This window comes from Botryllus schlosseri, chromosome 13 (genome assembly GCF_051294905.1).
Source record: "Botryllus schlosseri isolate E-star chromosome 13, Bs_hap1, whole genome shotgun sequence".
In the NCBI taxonomy this organism is placed as follows: Eukaryota; Metazoa; Chordata; class Ascidiacea; order Stolidobranchia; family Styelidae; genus Botryllus; species Botryllus schlosseri.
Window position 1 is genome coordinate 6,962,518 of NC_137248.1, and position 22,068 is coordinate 6,984,585.

The following is a 22,068-nucleotide window of genomic DNA, read 5'->3' on the forward strand; positions in this document are numbered from 1 at the left end:
CTGGATGGCAACGATGTAGATAACCCCAGTATTGATCTGTTTCCAGGTGCTCAAACTCTGCGCCAACCACAACATCATTCCGGAGATGACCCTGTCCCAGCACAGCAACAACGACAAGATGTGGACCTGGCACGCCATGGACCACTCCGACCCGGACCTGCCACCGCAGCAAGAGCTGCTCGCCGTCCGGTTTAAAATGGCCGAAACGGCTGCCGAGTTTGAGAGATGCTTCAACCGAGCTAAGGATATCATCGCTACTAAAGGTAAGTCACGTGGATGAATCTTTTGATGAGTTCGAATTACCCCGTCAATAGTTACAGGTGCAAGCGGGAAAGATACACAGGGAACGTCTTCAGAGACGCAGGTGCCTTCGTCTGCTGGCGGAGATAGCAAAACGTCAGTATCATTTTATGGATTGTGTCAAATATGAGAAATTATGTCAGCATTAACACAAGTCCAAATAATCAATGCTTGATGGAAATCTCAACTGCATTGAATCTCTGGATTGAATCTGGATTCAGGACTGATTGCTTGACAGGGGCAGTGACGGCAATGGTCTGAAACTGGTCATAAATTCAATTTCACTCTGAAAAAGGATTTGAAACCAGTCGTTGCCATTTGACCCGAATCTTGCTGAATTGTCCCATACTCGTCTTGTAGTAATCTGTGAAAAGCCGAGACTGACCCTGTGGGTCACCCCAACTTCAAAAGTCTTGTCAAAACGGTTGCAATCCCACGACAAACCATAAATATGAGTGTTTGCGCTCAGAGGAGGTAACTAGGTATTATTCGTATGGCTTAAAGTAGCTCTTGCTAGTTTCGGCCGGGGTTGTAATGACTCATGTCATGACCTGACTCGAGTCACGATTTTTTTTGCGACTCGACTTGACTCGAGTCATTTTTTCAAATTCGTAAAATGAGTCGAGTCAATTTTTGTAATAACTCGACTTTTACTCGAGTCGAACCAAGTCGTGTGACTGGAGGCTAGGACGGCCAAGACCGACATTTCATTGTAACTTTGTAGAATAGTAAAGTCACCACATTATCGGTGTTTCGTCTACCAGTCCTGATACTCGGAAAATAGGACCAGAAAGTGTTAAATCTGAGAAAAATTACGATAGTATGAATGCGAGACATTCTACATCACTCGAGCAGAGTTGAAGAAAGTGGCTTGAGCCGGATTGAATTGAAAACTGAACAGTGACTTTAACGACTCGGACTTGAGTCATAACACTATGACTCAGACTCCACCCTCTACTAGATGACTCGGACTCGGACTTGACTCGGTGGTGAATTGAAAACGACTCGACTTGACTCGAGTCAAAACGATAACAATGAAATTGACTCGTGACTCGGAAACTGGCGACTTGGTTACAACCCTACTTGGAATTTGCTACTTCTACTGGTAGTTGTGTCACTGCTACTTGATTAGCAGCACTGACTACACTGACCACCCCGTATTTGAGTGAGCACACTATAATCTTGCTCCATGTGTATGCTAACGGGTATACGTGCACCTTTTTTCTGACGTATCACGCCAATTCATCGCGCAATTGCAGGGCGATCAGCATGTCGCAATCGGGGAAACTGGTACAGAAGAAGGCAGCCGGCTCTTGGACGTGTTCCGGATGCGGCATCGGCAACACCGCGGATGAACCCGCGTGTCCGTGTTGCAACAGTCCGAACCCGAATGCTTCACCCGCCAGTGGTGGGTTATTAACCAGCGTGTCGCAATCGGGGAAGCTGGTACAAAAGAAGGCGGCCGGTTCTTGGACCTGTTCAGGATGCGGCATCGGTAATACTGCGGAAGAACTCGCGTGCCCTTGTTGCGACACTCCAAACCCGAACGGCCCACCGGCTCCGCCTGCCAGTGGTGAGTTATTAACTAAAGTCAAACTCGCTGCTGTCGATATCAGAAAAAAATACTGAAAATGTGGACTAGGGCTGTTCAAAAAAACTTTTTCTTCAGATTTCACTGGCTACTTGATAAAATTGTTAGGTTAGTTAAAAAACGCCGCACACCAACTTTAACTCGATTCCAACCAGTAGAAGCGAGATTCTTGCAGTCGAAAGTTTTGAATTCATTGTTAAAAAATTTAATTTCAAAATTTTTCTGTCGACCACATAAAGTTGTTAGGTTGTCAGTAGAGATGATGCATACCAAATTTAGCTCAATTCTAACCACTAGAAGCGAAGTTATTGCAGTAGAAAAATTTATAATTCCATGATTTTATAATACATAATTAAAAAGTTAGTCACCGTAAATACTATTTTTATTCAAATCCAAATTTTTCTACTGCACTTACTCTAAAAAGTAGACGTTTGCGGGTTACATGACTGGCAATGTTGCTGGTTTGGCGATAAGAAAACTCCGGGACCAACGATCCTACAAAATGTTTCAGACTTCATCGCGTATCAAATGCAGACTTTGACAAGATTACGCATAATGTCCGGACCAGAGTTGGACACGGCTCATTCTAAATTAGATCGTAATTAGCTAAACATTTTTTTCTGAATGAGATGAGAATTTTAGCTATACAGTTTTTTTTTCGAAATTAGATTAGAATTTGAATTATAACTATACATTTACATATGTTAGAGATTAGAATTAGAATTATAGCTACACAGCTCTTACCAAACTAGACTGCAATTAGTATTATAGCGGCAGTTTTTCTTAAACATTTTCCAAGTCTGGCCTAGACAGTCTGCAATTCAGGCGTTTCTATTTTTCAGCTCCTAAAACGGAAAACCCCTCGAAATCCGTTTTTGCATCCGTTTTCTCTCAGCCTTTGACGCAGTCTTCCGGTTTCAAATTTGGGGTACGCTCTTCCGCGATATCGTCGAATACGTTTGCATAATTTCTTGTGCTATTTTCAGTCTGGGGTTCCCGGATCTACCGCGCCTGGCACGATTTCTTTCGGACAGAACACGACGCAATCCTCGGCTGGATTCGGATTTGGGGTTGGTTTGCTTTGAAATTTTGCGGTCAGATGTCGTGATAACGTGTCTGCGTTTTATAGGGAAAGCCAGCCGACAGTAGAACCGGGACGGGTTTTTCGTTTGGGGTGCGTGCATTTTTAATACTGATATTTGTTATCGTGTTTCTCATATGTTATAATTGCAGGTCAAGCCTGTTGGTAATGCTGGTGTATCGCAATCGTCTGGGACTGGAGTTTCGTTCGGGGTGTGTAATCACTAGGCCAGGCTTTTGTTGCAGTCAAATCCGTGGAAAGTTGCACTTGCTTTTCACAACAGTTGCATTTATGGACAAGTTCCTTGAAATAATTAGGGTAGGCCTATGAGATACTCCAATCGTTCCGCATCCAAGCCGCTCTAGCGAAACTCAATGTTGGCGACTTCAACAAAATCAATAGCCTGAAAAAAAAATGAGTCAGTGAAAATATAATTTTCAGCGGTCTAGCTTGAATGCACGTCAAATCAGAAAGGAACTCAAAATTTAAACGATAGTCAAATAATCAAGCGATGTGTTTACATATGGTTCCAACTATTTCCAGTAAAAAGTTTGTCGCATAAAATATCGAAAAGAGTCGCAAAAAAGTTGCATGATAAATCGAAAAAGTTGCACGAAAAAATGAAGAAAAGTTGCAATGTAAGATTCCCCCAAAGCGATCTGTTTGCATATAGTTCCAGATATTTCCAGTAAAAAGTTGGTTGCATAGGAAATCGAAAAGAGTTGCAAAAAGTTGCATGATAAATCAAAAAAGTTGCATAACTTCTGAGTATTTAGGAAGCTGCCGGAAGTTGTAAAAAAATGTTTCAAAATCTGCAAAAACGTGCCCTGGTAATCACACTATGCAGCTTCACAGCTCTGGAGCTACGGTATTCTCAGTTTGTGACTACATCTACTATGAAGTTTACAGTTTTTTATCCAAAACTAGGCCTAGAATACTTACTTTTTTACTCGGAAACGCTAGTTTTACTTGCTCATGAAGAAATTTACAACGTAACGGCTATTACTTTCGTATCAGCAATGATTATTTTGACCACCCCTGCCTGTATCATGGCACACGCTTGTTACGGGCCATAATTGACCTGCGCCGATTCATCACTGGGTTCTCGGGATGTGTTCTTATGTCAATAAAGTTGTAGTTGAAGTTGAGTGGTGCGTGTGTCCGACATTGTCTCAAGCGACATCCCAAACCATTTGATTTTAATTGCACAAATGTCTCGTTCGGTATTCGCTTGTAAACAGCTCTGCACCGATACGATTCGTCTGATGATGACAGTTGACTTGAAATTGGAAGTGAAGTTTTTCGTCGGTAGAACCTATCCCTGTAGCTAAGTCGATATGAATTTGAGATTGAGATGTTCGTTTTCAGGTTATCACATAGATGAGTGTCAGTGTGTCACTTAGGCTTTATTATCGGGTAAAATACCACCCACTACATGCCGGGCTAATTAGTGCTGAATAGAAAGAGGGTAAAACTGGATTTTAATTCATTTTTATTCCCTTTATAGGGTCAGAAGACGGTTTTTGGAGGCACCACTGCGAACACGGGTATATTTGGAAATGCTTCGTCGCAAGGTTTGTGTTTATTGTATAAATATCTCGAGCGATAATATCAGTTTTCTTATTTGGAATCGTGACTGTTTAAAGCGTCTTGTGCTATTGTAGGAGTATTTTGTGTATGATCTAAAATTGAGCCTATGGCTTATTATGATTATTCGAATTTTCACGCCAGTAACATGAGAAGTAGTGATACGATTGGCAGTGTGCAATGTTCCTGACGAGTGTCAGCCAAAACGTTCGGGTTTATATCAATAGGATATACGGTTATATTTTAGGCCAAAATCAGTCCGTGTTCGGCGGCCAGCCCAGCGGCGGGACTAGCGTGTTTGGGGGGTTAGGATTGCCGAAACCGGACATGGGTCAAAACACGACCTCCCCGAAACCCCGATTCCCCAGCGTCGGTGACGAGGAAAATGAGAATGAAGAATATGATAGTGAAGGTAATTGGGACTGGATTTTTTTAAATTTCTTCATTTGATTAATGATTATGATACTCGGATACTCTGGTCTAAACGCTCCTTAGGAGAAATATATTAATTTTATTAATATATATATATTATTGAATTAATTAATTCTAATCTAATCTGGAATAGCTGAAAATTTTCTCATCGTTCAACTTCGGTTTTATCGGGGGCCCGGAGCCTGCTGAGAGTAATTATGTGTTCTTGGGACTCGGGGCCAAGTTTGAGTTGCGCCGAACCTTTGACTGGTTTAAACACGGCAAGGCAACTAGATTTCGAACGGCATTGAAATTTTTGAACTTCCTAAGCGAAATATTTATCATCATCAAGGGTACACAATGCACATCTGCCAGAGTTTAAGAACCACGGTGTCAGACGCATTACCTCGCATGTTGTGTTTCAGAGTACACTTCGACTTCCGATAGCGAGATCGAATCGGGCGAGGAGTACGACCCGGAAGAACACCGGTCGCCCATGAACCGTGCCCCGGCGGACGGCGACAAATCCCCGGCGGACTCGGACGTCGTGTGTCTCGGCGAGGTGCTGCCCTCGGACGAGCTGCAGCGCCGGGCCGAGTCCTTGATGCTGCCGAAACATTTTTATAATTTTGTGAAACCTGGGGAAAACGTTGATGAGGAAACGGGAGATGACGCCAGCGAGAAAGGTGATTGGACGGAGTTTGATTTTCTTGATCTGTCGGGCGCTTTTGTGTGTGGTAGTCTATTTCGTTTGCCGTCTCCAGCGTTGGGATTGAAGTATTGAAAATGTATTTTTCGTTGATGAAGGCCTCTTTGTTACTCAAACTCGACTCGAATGATGCCAGTTGATACTCAAAACCTGAATCGAGTGCTCAGCCACTACTGTGTTCGGCCCTACTTAGCATCTAACACATCTTGATTTGGTTTTCGCTCCAGTTCTCAAATGATAGACTTGAGTTTTCTTTCCATTCTGCAGAAGGCGCCCAGCCGTCAAAGAAAGAAGACGCCACAGCTGGACTTACTTTTGGTACGATATTACAGCAGTCAACATTGAACCATAATACCGTAATTTTCCATGTATATTGCGCAAAATTTACCCGATTTTTTGCCCTAAAATAGGGGGGTGCGTATTATACATGGGTACAGCAAGCCTTGAAAAAAATATCTCCCTCGATCAAAAACTTGAAATCACACCTTTCTTCATGTTTGTTTCTAATCGCGCATCACCTCTAGCCATCGCGCCCCGTAATTCGTATTACAGAGTGTAACACGCTGCCAAATAGAGAAGCGTGTTGCCAATTAACAAAAGCGTGTTGCCAATTAAGGAGAGTCGACGGCACAGCACAGCACGCGGTCTCTTATTGAGTTTAGTTTGCCGTTTGTACTCGGGTGAAATTAGGTCGCCGATTGCTACAAGCGTGAGCGGCAATCCTTGCTGATTCATCGCGTCAACTACAGGCCTTAACAATCCGCACACAAGAGGCCATGTGCGCAAGATATAATCGCTTGCGTAGTCAGTCGCATCTCCAACAGGACTGGTGTGCTCGACATAACCATTAGCCTGAGCAATCGCATCTGTAATTGTAATAGGCCTAGTGCGCAAGATGTCTTGTGTCGCTAGCCTGAACTATCGCGTCGCCGGCCTCGCAGGCGTTGGCTACTATCTACTCTCCTCTAGAGACAATGCCGTTAATTGTATTGTGATTAGCGATGGTTATGTCATGATTGTTCGACAGTGACATCGCAAAACAGAACAACATCGTGTACTGAAACAACTATTCATGTACTGCGAATGCAGGGTGCGTACCATACATGGGTACCAGCTTTTTCCCAGAATTTACGCGCCATTTTAAGGGTGCCTATTATACATGGGGGCGCACTATATTCGGAAAATTACGGTACTTCTTTTGTTTTTGCTTCGATCGAATTTTAAAGTGTTGTAGTAACCCTTCATGGACGAAGAATTTGAATTTGAATGGATCGATGAACATGACCTTTCTAATCTTTCTGTTTTATGTATGTTTTTTTCTCGTATATAGGCGAACAATTTGAATTGTATGGATCCATGATCGTGACCTATTTTTCTGTTTTATTTTTTGGTTTATTGTCTAGACATTTTCTGTTTTTTATGAATATTACTCTCCGTATTTTTGTCGCTATGTTATTTATATACTTTTTTTTCTGTATAGCAAGATTGTTGATCTGGTGCGAATCTGATTTTTCTTATCTCAGGATCGGTTGCGTCGTCGTCCACTTTGTTTGGCGATCTCGCGAGCGGCAACAGCTCGGGACTTGCGTTCGGGAAGAAGACGGAGGGCTGGGCCGGTCTGGGCCAGCAGAAGCCGCTGTTTGCGAATATGAGAGAACCGGAAAACGACGAGGGTGAAGAATACGTGGTGAGTGGAAAAGGGATATTTTTTTGATGTGGGACGCTTCTGTCTGGTGCTGCCGTGGACCAGTGTTGGGAAATGTCACCACCTTCGAGTCACACGTCATATCTAGTCGCTGCGCAGTGCACGCACTCAAGTCAAGTCACTCCATATTTGAAAGTCTTGACTCGAGTCAAGTTGAGTCAAATTTTCTCAGTTCGATTTTGCTAGATGGTTCAAGTGCAGATTTAGTCGTTGTTTATGCTGGATAACGTAAAAAATATGAGTCCATTATGCATGCAAAAATACCTTCCGATAAGTTTCCATGTCTCTGGTCTGTACTGTTACACGACCTGCTGCTGCATGTCCCCGTGCATGCTGCCCCGTAGGATTTGCAGAATAAATGCGGTGCGTTATTTCATTCCTCTGCCAGCAACCACAATGTAAGACATGAAACCTGTTCAACTTTGACGTAACATAGAATACATGTAGCATGAAAGTGCAAATGCTACTAGAAGCGATCTTCATTTGTAGCAACATTGTAACATTACTAAAGTCATGGTTAACGAATATGAAAATATCAGGATTGTAACCAGCTCACAAGGTTCATAGTCACAGGTCGATCTCACTTTTATAGTTTTGACTTGACTCAAGTCGAGTCATTCTCAATTCACCACTGAGTCAAGTCGAAATCGATGAGTAGAGGGTCGAGTCCAAGTCATAGTGTTTTGACTCGAGTCCGAGTCCAAGTCATTATGTTCACTGTTCAGTTTTGAGTGAAATCTGGTTCAAACCACTACTTTCAACTCTGCTCGAGCGATATAGAATGGCTCGCATTCATAATATCGTAATTTTCCTCAGTCCTAACAGTTTCTGGCTGTCCCTCTTCCAAGTATCAGGACTGATAGAAGAAATATCAATAACGTGGTGACTTCGCTATTCTTTGAAGATACAATAAAATGCCATTATTGGCCGTCCTAGTCTCGAGTCGTACAACTTGGTTTGAGTCTTGTGCAATGACTCCAGTACAAGTCGAGTCAATACACAAATTGACTCAAGTCTAGTCACCAAAAAGTTGTGACTCGAGCCAGACTCGAGTCGTGTCATTACAACCCTCGGAAATATTCATATTGGTATGTGTCACTGACATAATCTTAATTCTAATTCTGTGAAAAGTACAAATTCGAACTTTTTTCACTATATATGACGACGTAATGAATAGGAAAAGGACTTAGTCTTTTCATCCTTGATGTTTATGCGGCATACACACCAACTCATGTAGCCACACATACACGCAATTTGGACAAGTGAGGTGCAGAAATAGCCTTGTAGGGCTTTTTAAGTCTTGCGCCACCCCTCCATTCTATCCCAGAAATGCTAAACAGGAAAGCCATGGATGCCAGTTTAACTGGAGTGGAATGGTGCTCGAATACCCGACGCTGAGCTTAATTATTGATTCGGCACCGTTTTAAATCCCGATTTAAACCTTGGTTATCTCGATCTCCGACAGAACGAGGACAACCCGAACGCTCACTTCGAACCCGTCATACAACTGCCCGACAAAGTCGAAACGGTGACCGGCGAGGAAGACGAAATGGTGGTCTACTCGCAACGCTGCAAGCTGTACCGATTCCACAAGGTACCGTGTTTTACTGCGGGTGGCTTTAACACGCCGATGTGAACGCGCACGTTTTTCTTGACCAGGATACAGCCGAATGGAAGGAACGGGGTCTCGGGGAGCTGAAGATTCTCAGGCACAAAGCCACCGGGAAGCTGAGAATCGTGATGAGGAGGGAACAAGTGTTGAAAGTAAGAGGAGTGATATCATGTCGTGTTACGGCTCTGTGTGCCAGGATGCGATTGAAGTAGTACAATCTTATTGTGCTCATAATATCGAGTATTATTAACTGATACTGTTACTGCCAGTGTTTTATTCGTCGGCGATGAACAGACACTGGTTTATGGTGAGTGGAGTAGGTTGATAACAAAGTGGTACGTTTTTCAGAGCATCCACATAGGTTTTCATACTTGCACTTCATTGTGAATATATTCTTCAATTGTATACTGTCTCTTTGAATATTTCAGAAACCGGTGTGTATATTTTGTTTCATACTGTAGCACAGCGGACGGTGTTGACACTTCGAATTTTTTTTTTGCAGGTGTGCGCGAATCACTACATCCTGCCAAACATGAAACTACAAGTCGGCAAGTCTTCCGACAAAGCTCTATGGTGGCAAGCCATGGACTTTTCGGAAGACGGGCAAGGCAAGCATGAAATTTTCACCGCAAGATTCAAGACCGTCGATGCCGCGAATGCTTTCCGAGACATGTTTGACGTCTGTAAGGTAAAACGGGGTAATTTTCATGCATCTATCCAGTAATGTCAGTAACGTTCTACATTTCGAAGTACACGAGTGAACTAGTTACTCGAATGGGTATGATTTAGGGCTGTTTCCACTTCTACTAGACAGTACTAGAATACTTACCCGATGACTAGGAAATCGCTTCTTCCACACGTATTTGAGTATGCATTCATAACATTACTTCTACCTCGACTTGAGTTCGAACGAGGACTATTTTGACCACCCCTGGATCTATCTAAATGGCGCCCTACTTAACCAGCGTTAAACTGTCTTAAATCTCTCGATTTTTTTCAGACGATGATGCGTGATCCGGACGCAATGACGCCTAACCGCGTGAAAAACAAGGAGCTCAACGAAAAGGCGGAGAAAATGAAGAATGAATTGCGGTTCTTCAAGGACAAATTTTCTCAGCCTTCGAAAATCGATTTCGACCACACCCTGACAGACGGTAAGCGAAATGAAATTGTCTGCAAGCAATGAGAATTTACAAGACTTGGATTTTAGAATCGAAAACGCCTCAACGGCCGATTGCGATAGGGAATTTAACGCCGCTGGTGGCGGAACACGCGTCTCAACAAGCCACCGCAAACGATACCGAAACAAACCAGTAAATCTTAATTTTACTTTGTAAAAATCAAAGTAGCTACGTGTTTAATGGTACGTTTCACGTGTTCAGGACGTCGCGAAAGCCGAAATCTCTCTTTTCGGACAGCAAGGGATTCTCGTTTGAAATTAAGAAGTCTGAAGATAACGAATCGGGCGCCGGGCGCAGTCGTAAACAGACCGAGAGCTCCGACGACCCACAGGCAGAAAGCGCGGAAATTCATTTCGAACCCGTCGTGCAATTGCCGGATAAAGTCGAACTTGTCACTGGGGAGGAAGATGAACAGGTACGGGTGTATTGGGGAGGTGTTTTATACCTGACGATCCAAAATTTATCGAATCTGTGAATTTTAAAAAAAATTGAATGAAGTTTGGATTTCTTCAGATCCGAGTTGGATCCCAAATTGATCGTTGTGACCAAAATATTCGAAATCGAGTGCCCGACTCATAGAATGAGTCTTGTAAATTTGTGTACAGCAATGTGTACATTAGGGCTCTTCAAAAATGACTTTCTTTCTCAAATCGCACTGGCTACTTGATAAAATTGTTAGGTTACCTAATTTAAGCCTACACACCAAATTTGGTTCAATTCCAACCAGTAGCCGCATTGCTACAGGAGAAGAAAGTTTCTATTTACTATATAAAAATGAATAACAAAAAATTTAAAAATTTTCTGTTCACCAGATGAAAGTGTTAGGTTGTCTATAGAAACGATGCTCACCAAATTTGGTTCAATTCCAACCAGTAAAAGCGGAGTTATTGCCGTCGGAAAATTTGGATTATGAATAAAATAGTATTTACGGTGACCAATCCTTCAATTATCTATTATAATGGTGCCCACCGTAAATGCTATTTTATTCAAAAGTGGGTTGAATCGGACGTTATGACTCGGACTTAGCACTACACCAGCCGACTACACGGACTTGACTCGGTGGTGAATCGAAAATGACTCGACTTGACTCGAGTCAATATTAAGTACGATTGACTTGTGACTTGGTTACAACCCCGCCTATCAAACTGCTATCAAACAATCGTGTGTAACTCGCTTTTTCGATGCTGAATTTTCAACGCTATTGCCGCGCTGTTCAACCTTGACGATGAGCCTCACATGACGACTCTAATCTCTCGTTACCAAGGTCTTGTTTGCCAACCGCGCCAAACTTTACGCGTACCATCGAGAGACGAAGCAATGGAAAGAACGCGGCGTCGGCGACGTCAAGATTTTGCAGCATCTGACAAACTACAAAGTCAGGGCCGTGATGCGCCGGGATCAGGTCTGCGTTTTGTGTACCTTGAAAACGTGGATACGGACGTTGGGATGTGACGCGCTACATCTTTTTTTGCAGGTGTTCAAATTGTGCCTCAACCATTTGATAGTGCCGGAGCTGAAGTTGACATATAAAGATCCAGACGTGCCGAAAGTACTCTTGTGGACCGCGCGCGACTTTTCTGACACCGAGGAAGTGGACGGAGAGGTATTGTCCGGTTTTTTGTTTCCTCAGTAGGGCAAGACAAGGTTAAGTACCTGGACCAGTGGTTCTCGACCTTTTCGAATACCGGGGCCGCATTTCAAACTTCAGAGTACATATGTAGCCGCATGAAAACACACTAGTAGGTGTGTTCCTCTAAACTATTTCTTGATCATACACCGAAGAAGGCTAAGCTGATGCAGCACAAGTTACGACCACGTTTACTCACGACCAAACCTTAACAGAACTACATGCATTACTAATGAAGGCAGGAACACAGGGAAACAATCAACGAGCACAAGTAATCATTCGCAAACTGTTAAGTAATTCCACAACAGTAGGCTACTTATAACGAAATTTTAAAGGTAGATAGTCTACCACTGGATCTCATCATCCAGCTAATTCAAAAACATGCACATAGACTTGTATGGATTCTATATCGGTTATTTTAGGATTGGTAGACACAGATTTTAAATTTTCTTCATTCTTTCCAGCTGCTACAATTTGCGTTACGGTTCAAATCCCCGGACACCGCTGCCTCTTTCAAAGACACTTGGGAAGAAGCCGCCAACGCAGGACGGAATGGCACGTTGATAGAGCCCGACGATGATATCATCAACCTGTCGGTCGCGAGCGTGAACGTAACTAGCCCCGGACCGCGGGCGGTGAGTCCGGTCAGCCCGGTCAAACCAGCCACGTCTGCGTTCAGCTTTGCGAACGTGCCGAGTCCGTTTTCCGCTGCCAAGAAATCGCAGGAAGGGCCCGTCAAAGTTGGTGGTTTTGTTTTCGGTGAGTATCATCAAGAGTGTCTGAATGTTGGGCATAATTTACGATGTTTTTATCTGTGTGTTTTAAAATGTAGTGCGCACATACGTAACTGCATTTTGCGCAGTCGCTTCGAGCCCATGTTTATATCGGGTGTTTTTATTCATTTGTGCTTCTTCTGTACAGGCCAACCCGACTCCACGATATCTTCAACGCCGGTCGAGAAGAAATTTTCCTTTGACGTCAATAAACTCTCCTTTGCCTTCGGTGGTCAGCAGGTGTGAAGCGGTTGTATTTTTTCTTTTTCATCTTGTCATCATTTAGTAACTTGTCACACGATGTTTGAACTGGATTATAAAAAGTTGGAATTACTAAGAATCCGTGCGAGAGGGGAGAGTTTGGGAGATGTTGTCACATACGTGGTTTGATGTCTTAACGCTGCACGCTTGTTATGTTGTCTTTCTTTCAAGCCTTGTACCATCAATTTCATCGGTTCTTATTTCCTCCATGTTTTGACGCGCAGTCCAGAATCTCAGAAATACTAATAGAATCAAGAATCTATACGAAAATATTTTCCTTGCCATTCAGAGTCCTGCCCTCAAACCCAAAGACTCACCTTTTGCACTTAACACCCCGACAACAAAACCGAATAGGGGGACCACCGACGACAGCGGCGCCAGTAACTTGTTTGTAACGGCCAACGATTTCACCGTGTCGCAAACGCCCCCTCCATTCGGCAACCAAAAGGAAGCCGCAAAATCTGGTTTTGTGTTCGGGGGCGGAAGCGGCGCGTTGTCGAAAGAGTACAAGCAGTCGCCTTTGGTCACTGGCGGTGCCAAGGCGAGCATTTTTTCGGCGCAGGTAATAATGTCTTTCGTCAATCTCGATTTCTTGTTTAGAAATAGCCGGTTTTAGCTTGTGGACAGTAGCCATTTCCATTTTCCTAAACTCGACCCGGGATTAATGACCTTGTAAAGAATGAATGTAATCTGGATACTATATATCTATATATATATGCTACCAAGTTAAATTTGGAAAAGAAACTTTACTCTTTTTCAATCTATTCATCTTATCACACTGTCCTGTCATCGTACATGAATTCTGACAGTATAAACACTGTTCAGACCGGGTCCACATTCCAATTCAAGCCTCCAACGGAAGTCGGTGGCGAAACAGAGGAAGGTTAGACAAATTATTTTTATTCTCTTACATCGTGACGTGTATTTCTCACTCCGCGGTCTCTATTTCAACAGCTACCGCGGAAGACGACGACGTGGTTTTCGTATCCGAACGTTTGCCACCTAGTGAGCTTGTGAAAAAGGCAGAGGACTTGCTGCTGCCGAAATGCTTCTTCCTCTTTGAACTGGACGATAATCCAGGTTGGTTGGTTGATTGGTTGGTTGAGTTTCAGGTGACATTTGGACCAAGGTAAAATAGCTATTTTGAATGCATTCGAAATAATGCACTTTTATCTGTCGGTATAACATTCGCAGAGTTGGATACTCAAAAGAGATAGGTCTACAGCAAATTCAAGTTTAGTCAAATCTGGGCTAGCCGTTGTATGCCTCTGTCGTTCTAGTCTTGTTTCCACCTTCCGATTTCCATGCCAATCACTTCTTTTTAGGATTTTCTTTGAGACGATAGGTCTAATTCAAAATGTGAGAAAATTTTTGCCAAAGCACAATTAATCCACCGATCTGAGATTCGTCCCGTCACTAGTTTGGTGTAATTTAGTATATGTCGTTGTTAAGAAATTTGAAGTCTTACGGGCAATTGCTTTAGACTTTGATGAAGCTGGCTTTGACGCGGAAGAAGAAAGAATATTCAAATATCTCGACGACCGAGACTCCGGTAAATTGACCACGGAAAAAACGAAACCGGACCCAGAAAAAAATGGTAAAGTAACTTTGAGTGGAGCACGTTTGAAATTCTTTATTCCCCCGATGATTTTATTACAGAAGAAACGACCGAGAACAGCAAAAACGACGGGGAAAGCACTTTTGGTTCCGCGTCGGCGACCGGTCTGGTCTCGTTTGCGAGTCTGGCGACAGACCCGGGGTCCGCGGCCAGTAAATTGGCGGGTGGCATTTCGCAGGGTCTCATGTTTGGCGGTAATACGGACGACACGGCGTCTTTTGCGGAGCTCGCGTCCGGGGTGCAGAACGTCGGTTTCCGGAAGGATCCCAATGTGAGTGAAGACGGGGCTGTTTAAAAAAAACTTTTCCTTCAGATTTCACTTGTTTTGAATAATTGAAAAAGAAAAAGTTGACTTTCGATATTTTTCTGTCAACCTCATAAAATTGTTAGGCTGTCAGTAAAGATGATGCACACCAAATTTGGCTCAATTCCAACCATTAAAAGCGATGTTATTGCGGTAGAGAAATTTGGATTTGAATAAAATAGTATTTACGGTGACCAACTCTTTAATTATTTATTATAAAATGATGGAACTAGAAATTTTTCTACCGCAATAACCTCACTTCTAGTGGTTGGAATTATGCCAAATTTAGTATGCTTCATCTTTACAGACAGCCTAACAATTTTATGGGGTCGGCAGATTTTCAATGATAAATTCACAACTTTCCACTGCTCTGAAGAGTAATAGCTGGACTTATCCTAAAGTTTCTTGCAAATATTGATTGCTTTAAATTGCTTATTTCTCACTTCAATACAGTAGTTTTTTCTGTAAAACGGGCAAACATGGTACCTTCAAGTGTTTGAGATTCAATAAACCTTCAAAATTTTGAAATTATGCGCAAATTGATTCTAGTTGATACAAACCATCGATAATGCTAATTTTGTGAACAATTTCCTTTCAACTACTGCCTTTGATAATTATATCTACTTTCCCCCTCGATTACTCTCTCGCCTTGCAAAAACAAGAGGTACTTTGGTATCTGCATGGTTCATGCAAAGTTGCTGCCATTCAGGCTATCAATGTCACCCACTAATTCGCTGCACCTGACACGACCTGTACTGCATGCCTCATGAAATCTTAATCGCCGACTTGATGATTGATTGATCAGAGAGGATGGCAGACGTGGAATATTCCGTTTAGGCTGGTTCTGTTTCGTTATTATTATAATTATCATAATAATTTTAAAACAACATAAGATTGTGATGCAATGAAAAGATAGGAAGGTGTCTAAACCCCTTGGAGTAGTCTTTCAATCAGACACCGACCTTGGCCTAGAGAATGTTTGTAGGAACTGTTGTAATAACTGAATGAATACTGTGGACTGTCAGTGAAACAAATGAGCTAGCGTATGTTGCACGGTTTCTCCTTGGAAAGATTGTTTAACCGATTGGCGCCGGCTGCAATTTTCGAAAAATTTTACTTCAATGTTCAAAGTCGAAAATCTGTACCTTAATGGGATTGGAACACGTCAAACAAGATGTCATTCGCTTCAGAATTTCAACGCGCATCCGATTGCGCCACTCAAATCATTTCGAGCACTGTGTCTGGCCACTTATATCAAGAGCAAGCCGAGAGTTCGTTGATGAGAAACGTATTACATTTACTGTACTCTTTATAAACCTTAACATGGATATCTGGTGACATAGGCTTCTTGTGAATCATATCGGCGAGGAAATCATGATTATGGAGATGGCTCAGTCGATCTAATACGCCCTAATATCGCCATTATCCAATAGATACAATATTGGCGGTTTGCACAATAAACACGCGCCAGGCCGCAGAGTGAATGAGTCATCGGCGAGTGAGCGAGTGACCGCGTGTATTTATTAGGTAGAGTAGCCTTCCTGGGCATTTACAAAGCTTATAGAGCACGTAAATGGGTCACTTTAGTATTGATAAACGGAGATTGTCAAGACCTAACCATAAGGACAAACCACAAACGCATATCTTACTACTACGTAAGGTTTATGACGTTAGTTGGTAGCACTTCATACAGACATGATACACACGTTTGCGGGGAATACACAGCGTGTAGAATTGGTCTTGTTGCGATACATACATCACTATTAGCTGTTAGTCTGATGTAGATATAATCTTATGGGCATGTACTCTCCACAGAAACAATCTAAGAATGTCTACTACCGATAAAATTCAGGATATAACACTATGTTACAGATATTCGTCCCTGCGTTTGACACTAGTGTGGTAGTCTGCAGGAATTCTCTTCACGATTTTTAGAAGCGGCCTTGGGGTGACATAGGCATAACTAATGTTGTTTATTTTGGCCTTGAAGGTGGAGATTGGCTAGTTCTATTGAAAGAGACAATCCGTAAATGCCTTTCATTACTACAACGAACGATATATATCGTTATACGACAGCTCTTTGTATATCCAGATGAACACTTTTACGTAGGTATATGCGCTGAGTAATATTGTATTTATTCCGAATTATACTTGACTATTAGCCATTATTTAGAATTGTATAGGCAGCAACTATTCACAGACACAATCTATGAAGGTATATCACTATTAGAACTCGATACATATCCCGTTTTGTGACCAGTATTCATCCATCTGCTTGAAGCTGGTACGGTAGGCTGCGAGAATTCTCTTCCCGGTTTTCAAATGCAACCTTGAGCGATGCAGACATAACTAGTATAGTTGTTTTAGCAAGAAAATCAGAAGCTGACAAGCACTATTCATAGAAACAAACTACAACAACTGGCTATGACGAATAAAACCAAATATACGATAGGGTATATGATGGGTATCGGGAACGCGCATTTCCGCGAAATGATGCGGTCGGCGGATATCTTTGTCACGCGGATTTATAGATTTATAACACCTTATATGTAACTAATATCAGATACGAAGATATGTGTGAACTTGTATGGACACTAGCTTTTCACAGAAAGAAACAACTATGCTCTAAGACGGCTAGAACAAAACATACAGTACGTTATCTGAGAGTGGTCAATGACGCGCGTGTTGCCGAGACAGTGTATTTTGCAACATATTTATCTACGGTATTTGATATCCGATTTCGACGTCTTAGATATAATATATATCAAATAATATGGTATCAATGAACTTGCACAAACAATATCTATCCGCAGACATGAACAGCAGCGACCTAGCACGATTAGAACGGGATATATAGTGGTTCTAATACAGTACGCTTCCCTCTAACGGCAATGGGTAAAAATACCCACGCCGGCGGGAGACGGTTAAGAGCATGCATTCATTGTTTTGTCGTAAATTACAGTTCAAGTTCCCCGGGGCCGGTCAAGTCATGTTCCAGACGCAAGAAGCTCCTGACGATGCGGACGAAAGTGACCCGACAAAGTATCAGTGCCAGACAGAGTTCAAACCCGTGCTCGAAGAATTACCGGCTTTGGTCGAGGTGAAAACCGGAGAAGAAGGCGAAGAGGTAATCCCTTGATGTTGTTTTCATTGGACGGTTTCTGCTGCAGGGTGCTAATTATTAATCCTCATGTTAATTAGGTCATGTGGTGAAGTAAGCCTATTATACAGGTGATGATAGATATTCACTACAGGTATAGAGGAATGAACTTTGTCTGCAAAAGCAGTATGTAATGTAACACGACTGCGACCCATGTAGTGAGATGACCTCGGACTTTGAGATCTGCTTTCTGGTCACCAGCGAATTCCACATGTTTAATTCTGCACTAGGTCAATTTGGCATTCGAAATGTAATTGCTAGGCTATTTTGAAAGCGATGTATCAATATTGAATTATTAGATTCGAAAATGAATGTTTCGCCAAACATGACTGTGAATTGTGATATGTGGCACTTGGCGAATTTGGCACTTGATATGTATGTATTAATATCTTAAGGTTAGGAGCAATGTTCCCTCTAATTTTTGACGGGTCTGCGCGCACTCACCAACTTGCTGCGCAGATCCTTGAGCAACAGTGCGTAACGACTAAAAAAAGGATCATCACTTCGGATTTTTTGTGCGCTACTTGGATTTTCTGTGCGCAGAGACCGTGTCAGCACTGCGCATTTGCGCACGTGCACAGCTTAGAGCAGGGGTTCTCAACCTGGGGGGCGTGAAACATCTGAAGGGGGGCGCGAAGAAGCAGTCACCTGAAAAATTTTTTCGCGCTCTGCGCGATTTACCTGCAATGCACGCGTGTTTCTCTCTATATAGACTCAATTTCATATATTTTTATTCTCTCATCAACATTCATAACCGTCCATACCACCAAACAATCTGTTGGGGTTGCTAGCATCCCAGTTGGATTTTGTGATATGACGATAAGGGGGCGCGAAATTTTTCACTATCTAAAAGGAGGGCGTGTCTAAAAAAAGGTTGAGAACCACTGGCTTAGAGGGAACATTGGTTAGGAGTTAAGTTAGGGTTAGGTCTAGGAATTTGGGGTTGAATTCTCCAAGTATTAAATTTATTGGTAACCATCATGATATCGCCATATCGTTCGAACCTGGTAAGTTTATAAGGTAACCAGCTATATGATATTAAAAGAAGCTCCTGCGATCTTGCAGTCAAGGTCCTTAGTCTTGACTGCTACACAATTAATACCCGTGGCATTGGTGACATATTAAACTCGAATGACACGTCATCAGTGAAAATTCCAGCTCATTTGCCCCTTTCGCTTGTGTAACGGAATACTGTTTTCCGGCACCTTGCGATGTCTCTGCGCTGGAACGCAAACATCATTTTTACCCTGTGTCATTATGCAATTGTTTTACACTGGTAAACTTTTTCTCTTCAGGTTTTATTCAAGGAAAGATGCAAACTTTTCCGTTTCGATCCCGACGCTAAAGCCTTCAAAGAACGCGGTGTCGGGGAGATTAAAATTTTACGAAACGACGCGCACAAGCTGCACCGCGTCGTTATGAGACGAGACCAAGTAAATATGATTTTTTTAACCCTGCGGTACAGTGGTCGGATTCAGCCGGTTTCAAGGAACTGCCTTGTGAAGTTTTGGGAGATCGGCGAACCTGTTAGAATTACTGGTTAATGTCAACAACTTTTGGTAACAGAAATTCTGGCAAATATGATATTTGTGATAGAACCGGCTGACAAAAACTTTGAATCCACCACTGGTTAGGTTATTGGTATGGTTTTATCCTTGCAAAGCAAAACTTTTCAGTTTTGCGACTCAATGATATGTTTCTATGGATCCCCACACCCATGTTCAAATTTGGGGATGGACATGTCATGTATCTTCCTCTGTAAAAGAGAGGTCTTGGAGATGGTAGTTGATAGGAATCAGCAACAAGAAAGCTTCCCCGAAATTTCCAAGCAGTACAGAAAGTATATAGGTAGGCTACCATTGTCGGTAGTAAACTGGCAGAAAGCAGTTGGTGTGATCACATCGTATTTTTGCCAAAACTTGAGCGGTAATCGTGATTAATGAGGCATATAATTGGCATTTTAATAGCATTTATGAAGGCTATGTGAATTGCCCTGTGAATTAGTCGTGTTTTTTTTTGAAAAGATGACAGTCTGAAATCATTGTACAACCGAAACCTCCTGTCTGGGTGGCGCAAATCATGTATTTGGGTATTGAGAAACGCTGTGAATTGCTTTGAAACTAATAACACGTTGTTTGATCACTAAAACGGAAAGAGAAATTTTGTGAGCACATCAACGCATGGTTACTGAATGGTTGTAAACGTTGGGAATCTTGAGTGATTTAAAAGCCGTGTTTTTATAGTACTCGAAATAGTTTTGCCAAAGTTTTTTACGTCGCATACTCTGATGGAAGAAAAGCGTTAATCAACAATATTTTCAGATTTTCAAAGTTTGTACGAATCATGTGATCAACGATGATACCGACCCGCAATTTCATCTCGGAAATTCGAAAGCCTGCTCCTACTTTATCATGGACTACACAGGTGGGCAGATCTTCATCATTTTACACGGGGAGTCGTAATTATACCGACGGTACACCGTGTTTCTTGGCATTCCGCACCTTGTCGATACACAAGTGTTGATACTCGAAAGACTTCGGGGTCGCTGTAACATGCATATACAAATGCAAACGAGATAGACATTAAAAACACTGCTTGCACAGATCCCGACAAGATAATATTTCAATCGGAACTGGTTCGATCGTCCGGAAATCAAACGCACGGCCTCGGAATTATTTATCAAGCCCTGCTGTGCTTTTCGTCCCAGTTACTTTCTCGGAACCAGAATGCCGGCGCGGTACAGGTGGTGTCTTCGCTTCAAAACTGTCTTCCTGTCCGCCGGAATTTGTACGGCCAGTCGGAGATCAGTGCAAAATGGAAATTTTGCCTTTCGTGTCATGGCGAATTTGCGTCCAATCCTATGTCAGGGGCTTGTCGTTGCTTAGCTTGTAGAAGTGTCAATATAGGGTGTGCTGTACGCTTCTCGGCTTAGACGAGCGCGTTGTTGTGTGACATGGAAATACGTGTCTGCCGTGCTGAATTTCGTTTATCCCCATTTTTAGCTGGTGCCTATTTCGGTGAGCATCCACACTCTTTCTGAGCACTGCAATGTGAAATCACAGCTTTAAATGCAATCTGTCGAAACATGAGCATGTGACTCGTAGCATGCAACACTTGACCATGCGGGTTAAAGTAAGCGTTAGGATTATTTGGGGGTTGGGGTTCTGATTAGAGTTGGAGCTTGCCTCAGGGTGAGTTTGGGTCAGGGTTGTAACCAAGTCGTAAGGTTCCGAGTCACAAGTCAATCGCACTTTTATAGTTTTGACTCGAGTAAAGTCGAGTCATTTTCAATTTACCACCGAGTCAAGTTCAAGTCAGCTATTAGAGAGTCCGAGTCATAGTGTTTCGAGTCCGAGGCCAAGTTATTATGTTCACTGTTCAGTTTTCAGTTCAACCCACTTTTTTCAACTCTGCTTGAGTGATATAGAATGGCTCGCATTCATAATAGTACTTTTCCTCAGTTATAACAGCCTCTGGCCCTATTTTCCAAGTATCAGGACTGAAGGACGAAATACCAATAATTGACTAGAGTCGAGTCATTTTACGGATTTGAAGAATGACTCTAGTCTAGTGGGGTCACAAAAATCTCGAGTCGAGTCATTACAACCCTGGTTAAGGGTTACAAAGTCACATTTTAAAGTATCGCTTTTTATTCTGTCGCATGCCCAAATGTCAGGCAACCGCTAATAGATATACTTATTTTCTGTGTCATTCAAATGTATGTTCTTTAATTTTTACTTTTTTTATCACTACTCCCAATTCTGTTTACAGAAAGCAAGGAGCCCAGACCGGAGCACATTGCCATTCGTTTCAAGAATGAAGCTCTTTGCGCGGCATACATGGATCAGATACGTGATGTCAAGGCTAATCCTGGATTCGGTTGACGGCGGCGACTGGCTGATGTTCAGTTTTTTATGGGCTTTTGATGCTGTGATGTTGTAGGTTGCTCCGGGGGCCGTTTCTTCCTATTCAATTATGTCATCGTATGTTTTGTACGCGCCGACTGCAATTTCGAAGTCGTTTTGCCTCTATGTTGGATACAGCCTTTAATAAAACACGAGTGGTTTACATAGAATCTGTGATTTGTGTGCCGCAGGGTCTCAGTAAGATGTTCAATAGATTGGCTACAATGTTTGAAACCATGCCTG

The 22,068-nt window shown here is 42.5% G+C and overlaps 1 protein-coding gene across 6 annotated transcripts in view; it reads left to right on the forward strand.

The window, feature by feature from the left end:
* The window catches only part of LOC145454604 (E3 SUMO-protein ligase RanBP2-like), a 44,986-nt gene extending 22,991 nt beyond the window's left edge, over window positions 1–21,995 (forward strand). For 2 of the 6 annotated variants that reach the window (XM_080332594.1, XM_080332596.1), the window contains exons 36-67: window positions 47–263; window positions 315–396; window positions 1,560–1,873; window positions 2,734–2,819; window positions 2,878–2,961; window positions 3,021–3,065; window positions 3,125–3,184; window positions 4,480–4,546; window positions 4,807–4,971; window positions 5,396–5,656; window positions 5,947–5,997; window positions 7,203–7,366; window positions 8,850–8,978; window positions 9,044–9,148; window positions 9,499–9,684; window positions 9,997–10,150; window positions 10,207–10,309; window positions 10,379–10,592; window positions 11,442–11,579; window positions 11,652–11,780; window positions 12,269–12,563; window positions 12,726–12,817; window positions 13,128–13,400; window positions 13,664–13,721; window positions 13,793–13,918; window positions 14,322–14,435; window positions 14,498–14,727; window positions 17,723–17,887; window positions 19,216–19,353; window positions 20,242–20,344; window positions 20,524–20,663; window positions 21,692–21,995. In XM_080332594.1, coding sequence (XP_080188720.1) covers window positions 47–263; window positions 315–396; window positions 1,560–1,873; window positions 2,734–2,819; window positions 2,878–2,961; window positions 3,021–3,065; window positions 3,125–3,184; window positions 4,480–4,546; window positions 4,807–4,971; window positions 5,396–5,656; window positions 5,947–5,997; window positions 7,203–7,366; window positions 8,850–8,978; window positions 9,044–9,148; window positions 9,499–9,684; window positions 9,997–10,150; window positions 10,207–10,309; window positions 10,379–10,592; window positions 11,442–11,579; window positions 11,652–11,780; window positions 12,269–12,563; window positions 12,726–12,817; window positions 13,128–13,400; window positions 13,664–13,721; window positions 13,793–13,918; window positions 14,322–14,435; window positions 14,498–14,727; window positions 17,723–17,887; window positions 19,216–19,353; window positions 20,242–20,344; window positions 20,524–20,663; window positions 21,692–21,862 — 4,659 coding nt within the window. In that variant the 3' untranslated portion in view covers window positions 21,863–21,995. The remainder of the gene's footprint in view (window positions 1–46; window positions 264–314; window positions 397–1,559; window positions 1,874–2,733; window positions 2,820–2,877; window positions 2,962–3,020; window positions 3,066–3,124; window positions 3,185–4,479; window positions 4,547–4,806; window positions 4,972–5,395; window positions 5,657–5,946; window positions 5,998–7,202; window positions 7,367–8,849; window positions 8,979–9,043; window positions 9,149–9,498; window positions 9,685–9,996; window positions 10,151–10,206; window positions 10,310–10,378; window positions 10,593–11,441; window positions 11,580–11,651; window positions 11,781–12,268; window positions 12,564–12,725; window positions 12,818–13,127; window positions 13,401–13,663; window positions 13,722–13,792; window positions 13,919–14,321; window positions 14,436–14,497; window positions 14,728–17,722; window positions 17,888–19,215; window positions 19,354–20,241; window positions 20,345–20,523; window positions 20,664–21,691) is intronic. The other 4 variants (XM_080332595.1, XM_080332597.1, XM_080332599.1 and 1 more) reach the window with 4 other exon arrangements.
* The last annotated feature ends 73 nt before the right edge of the window (window positions 21,996–22,068 follow it).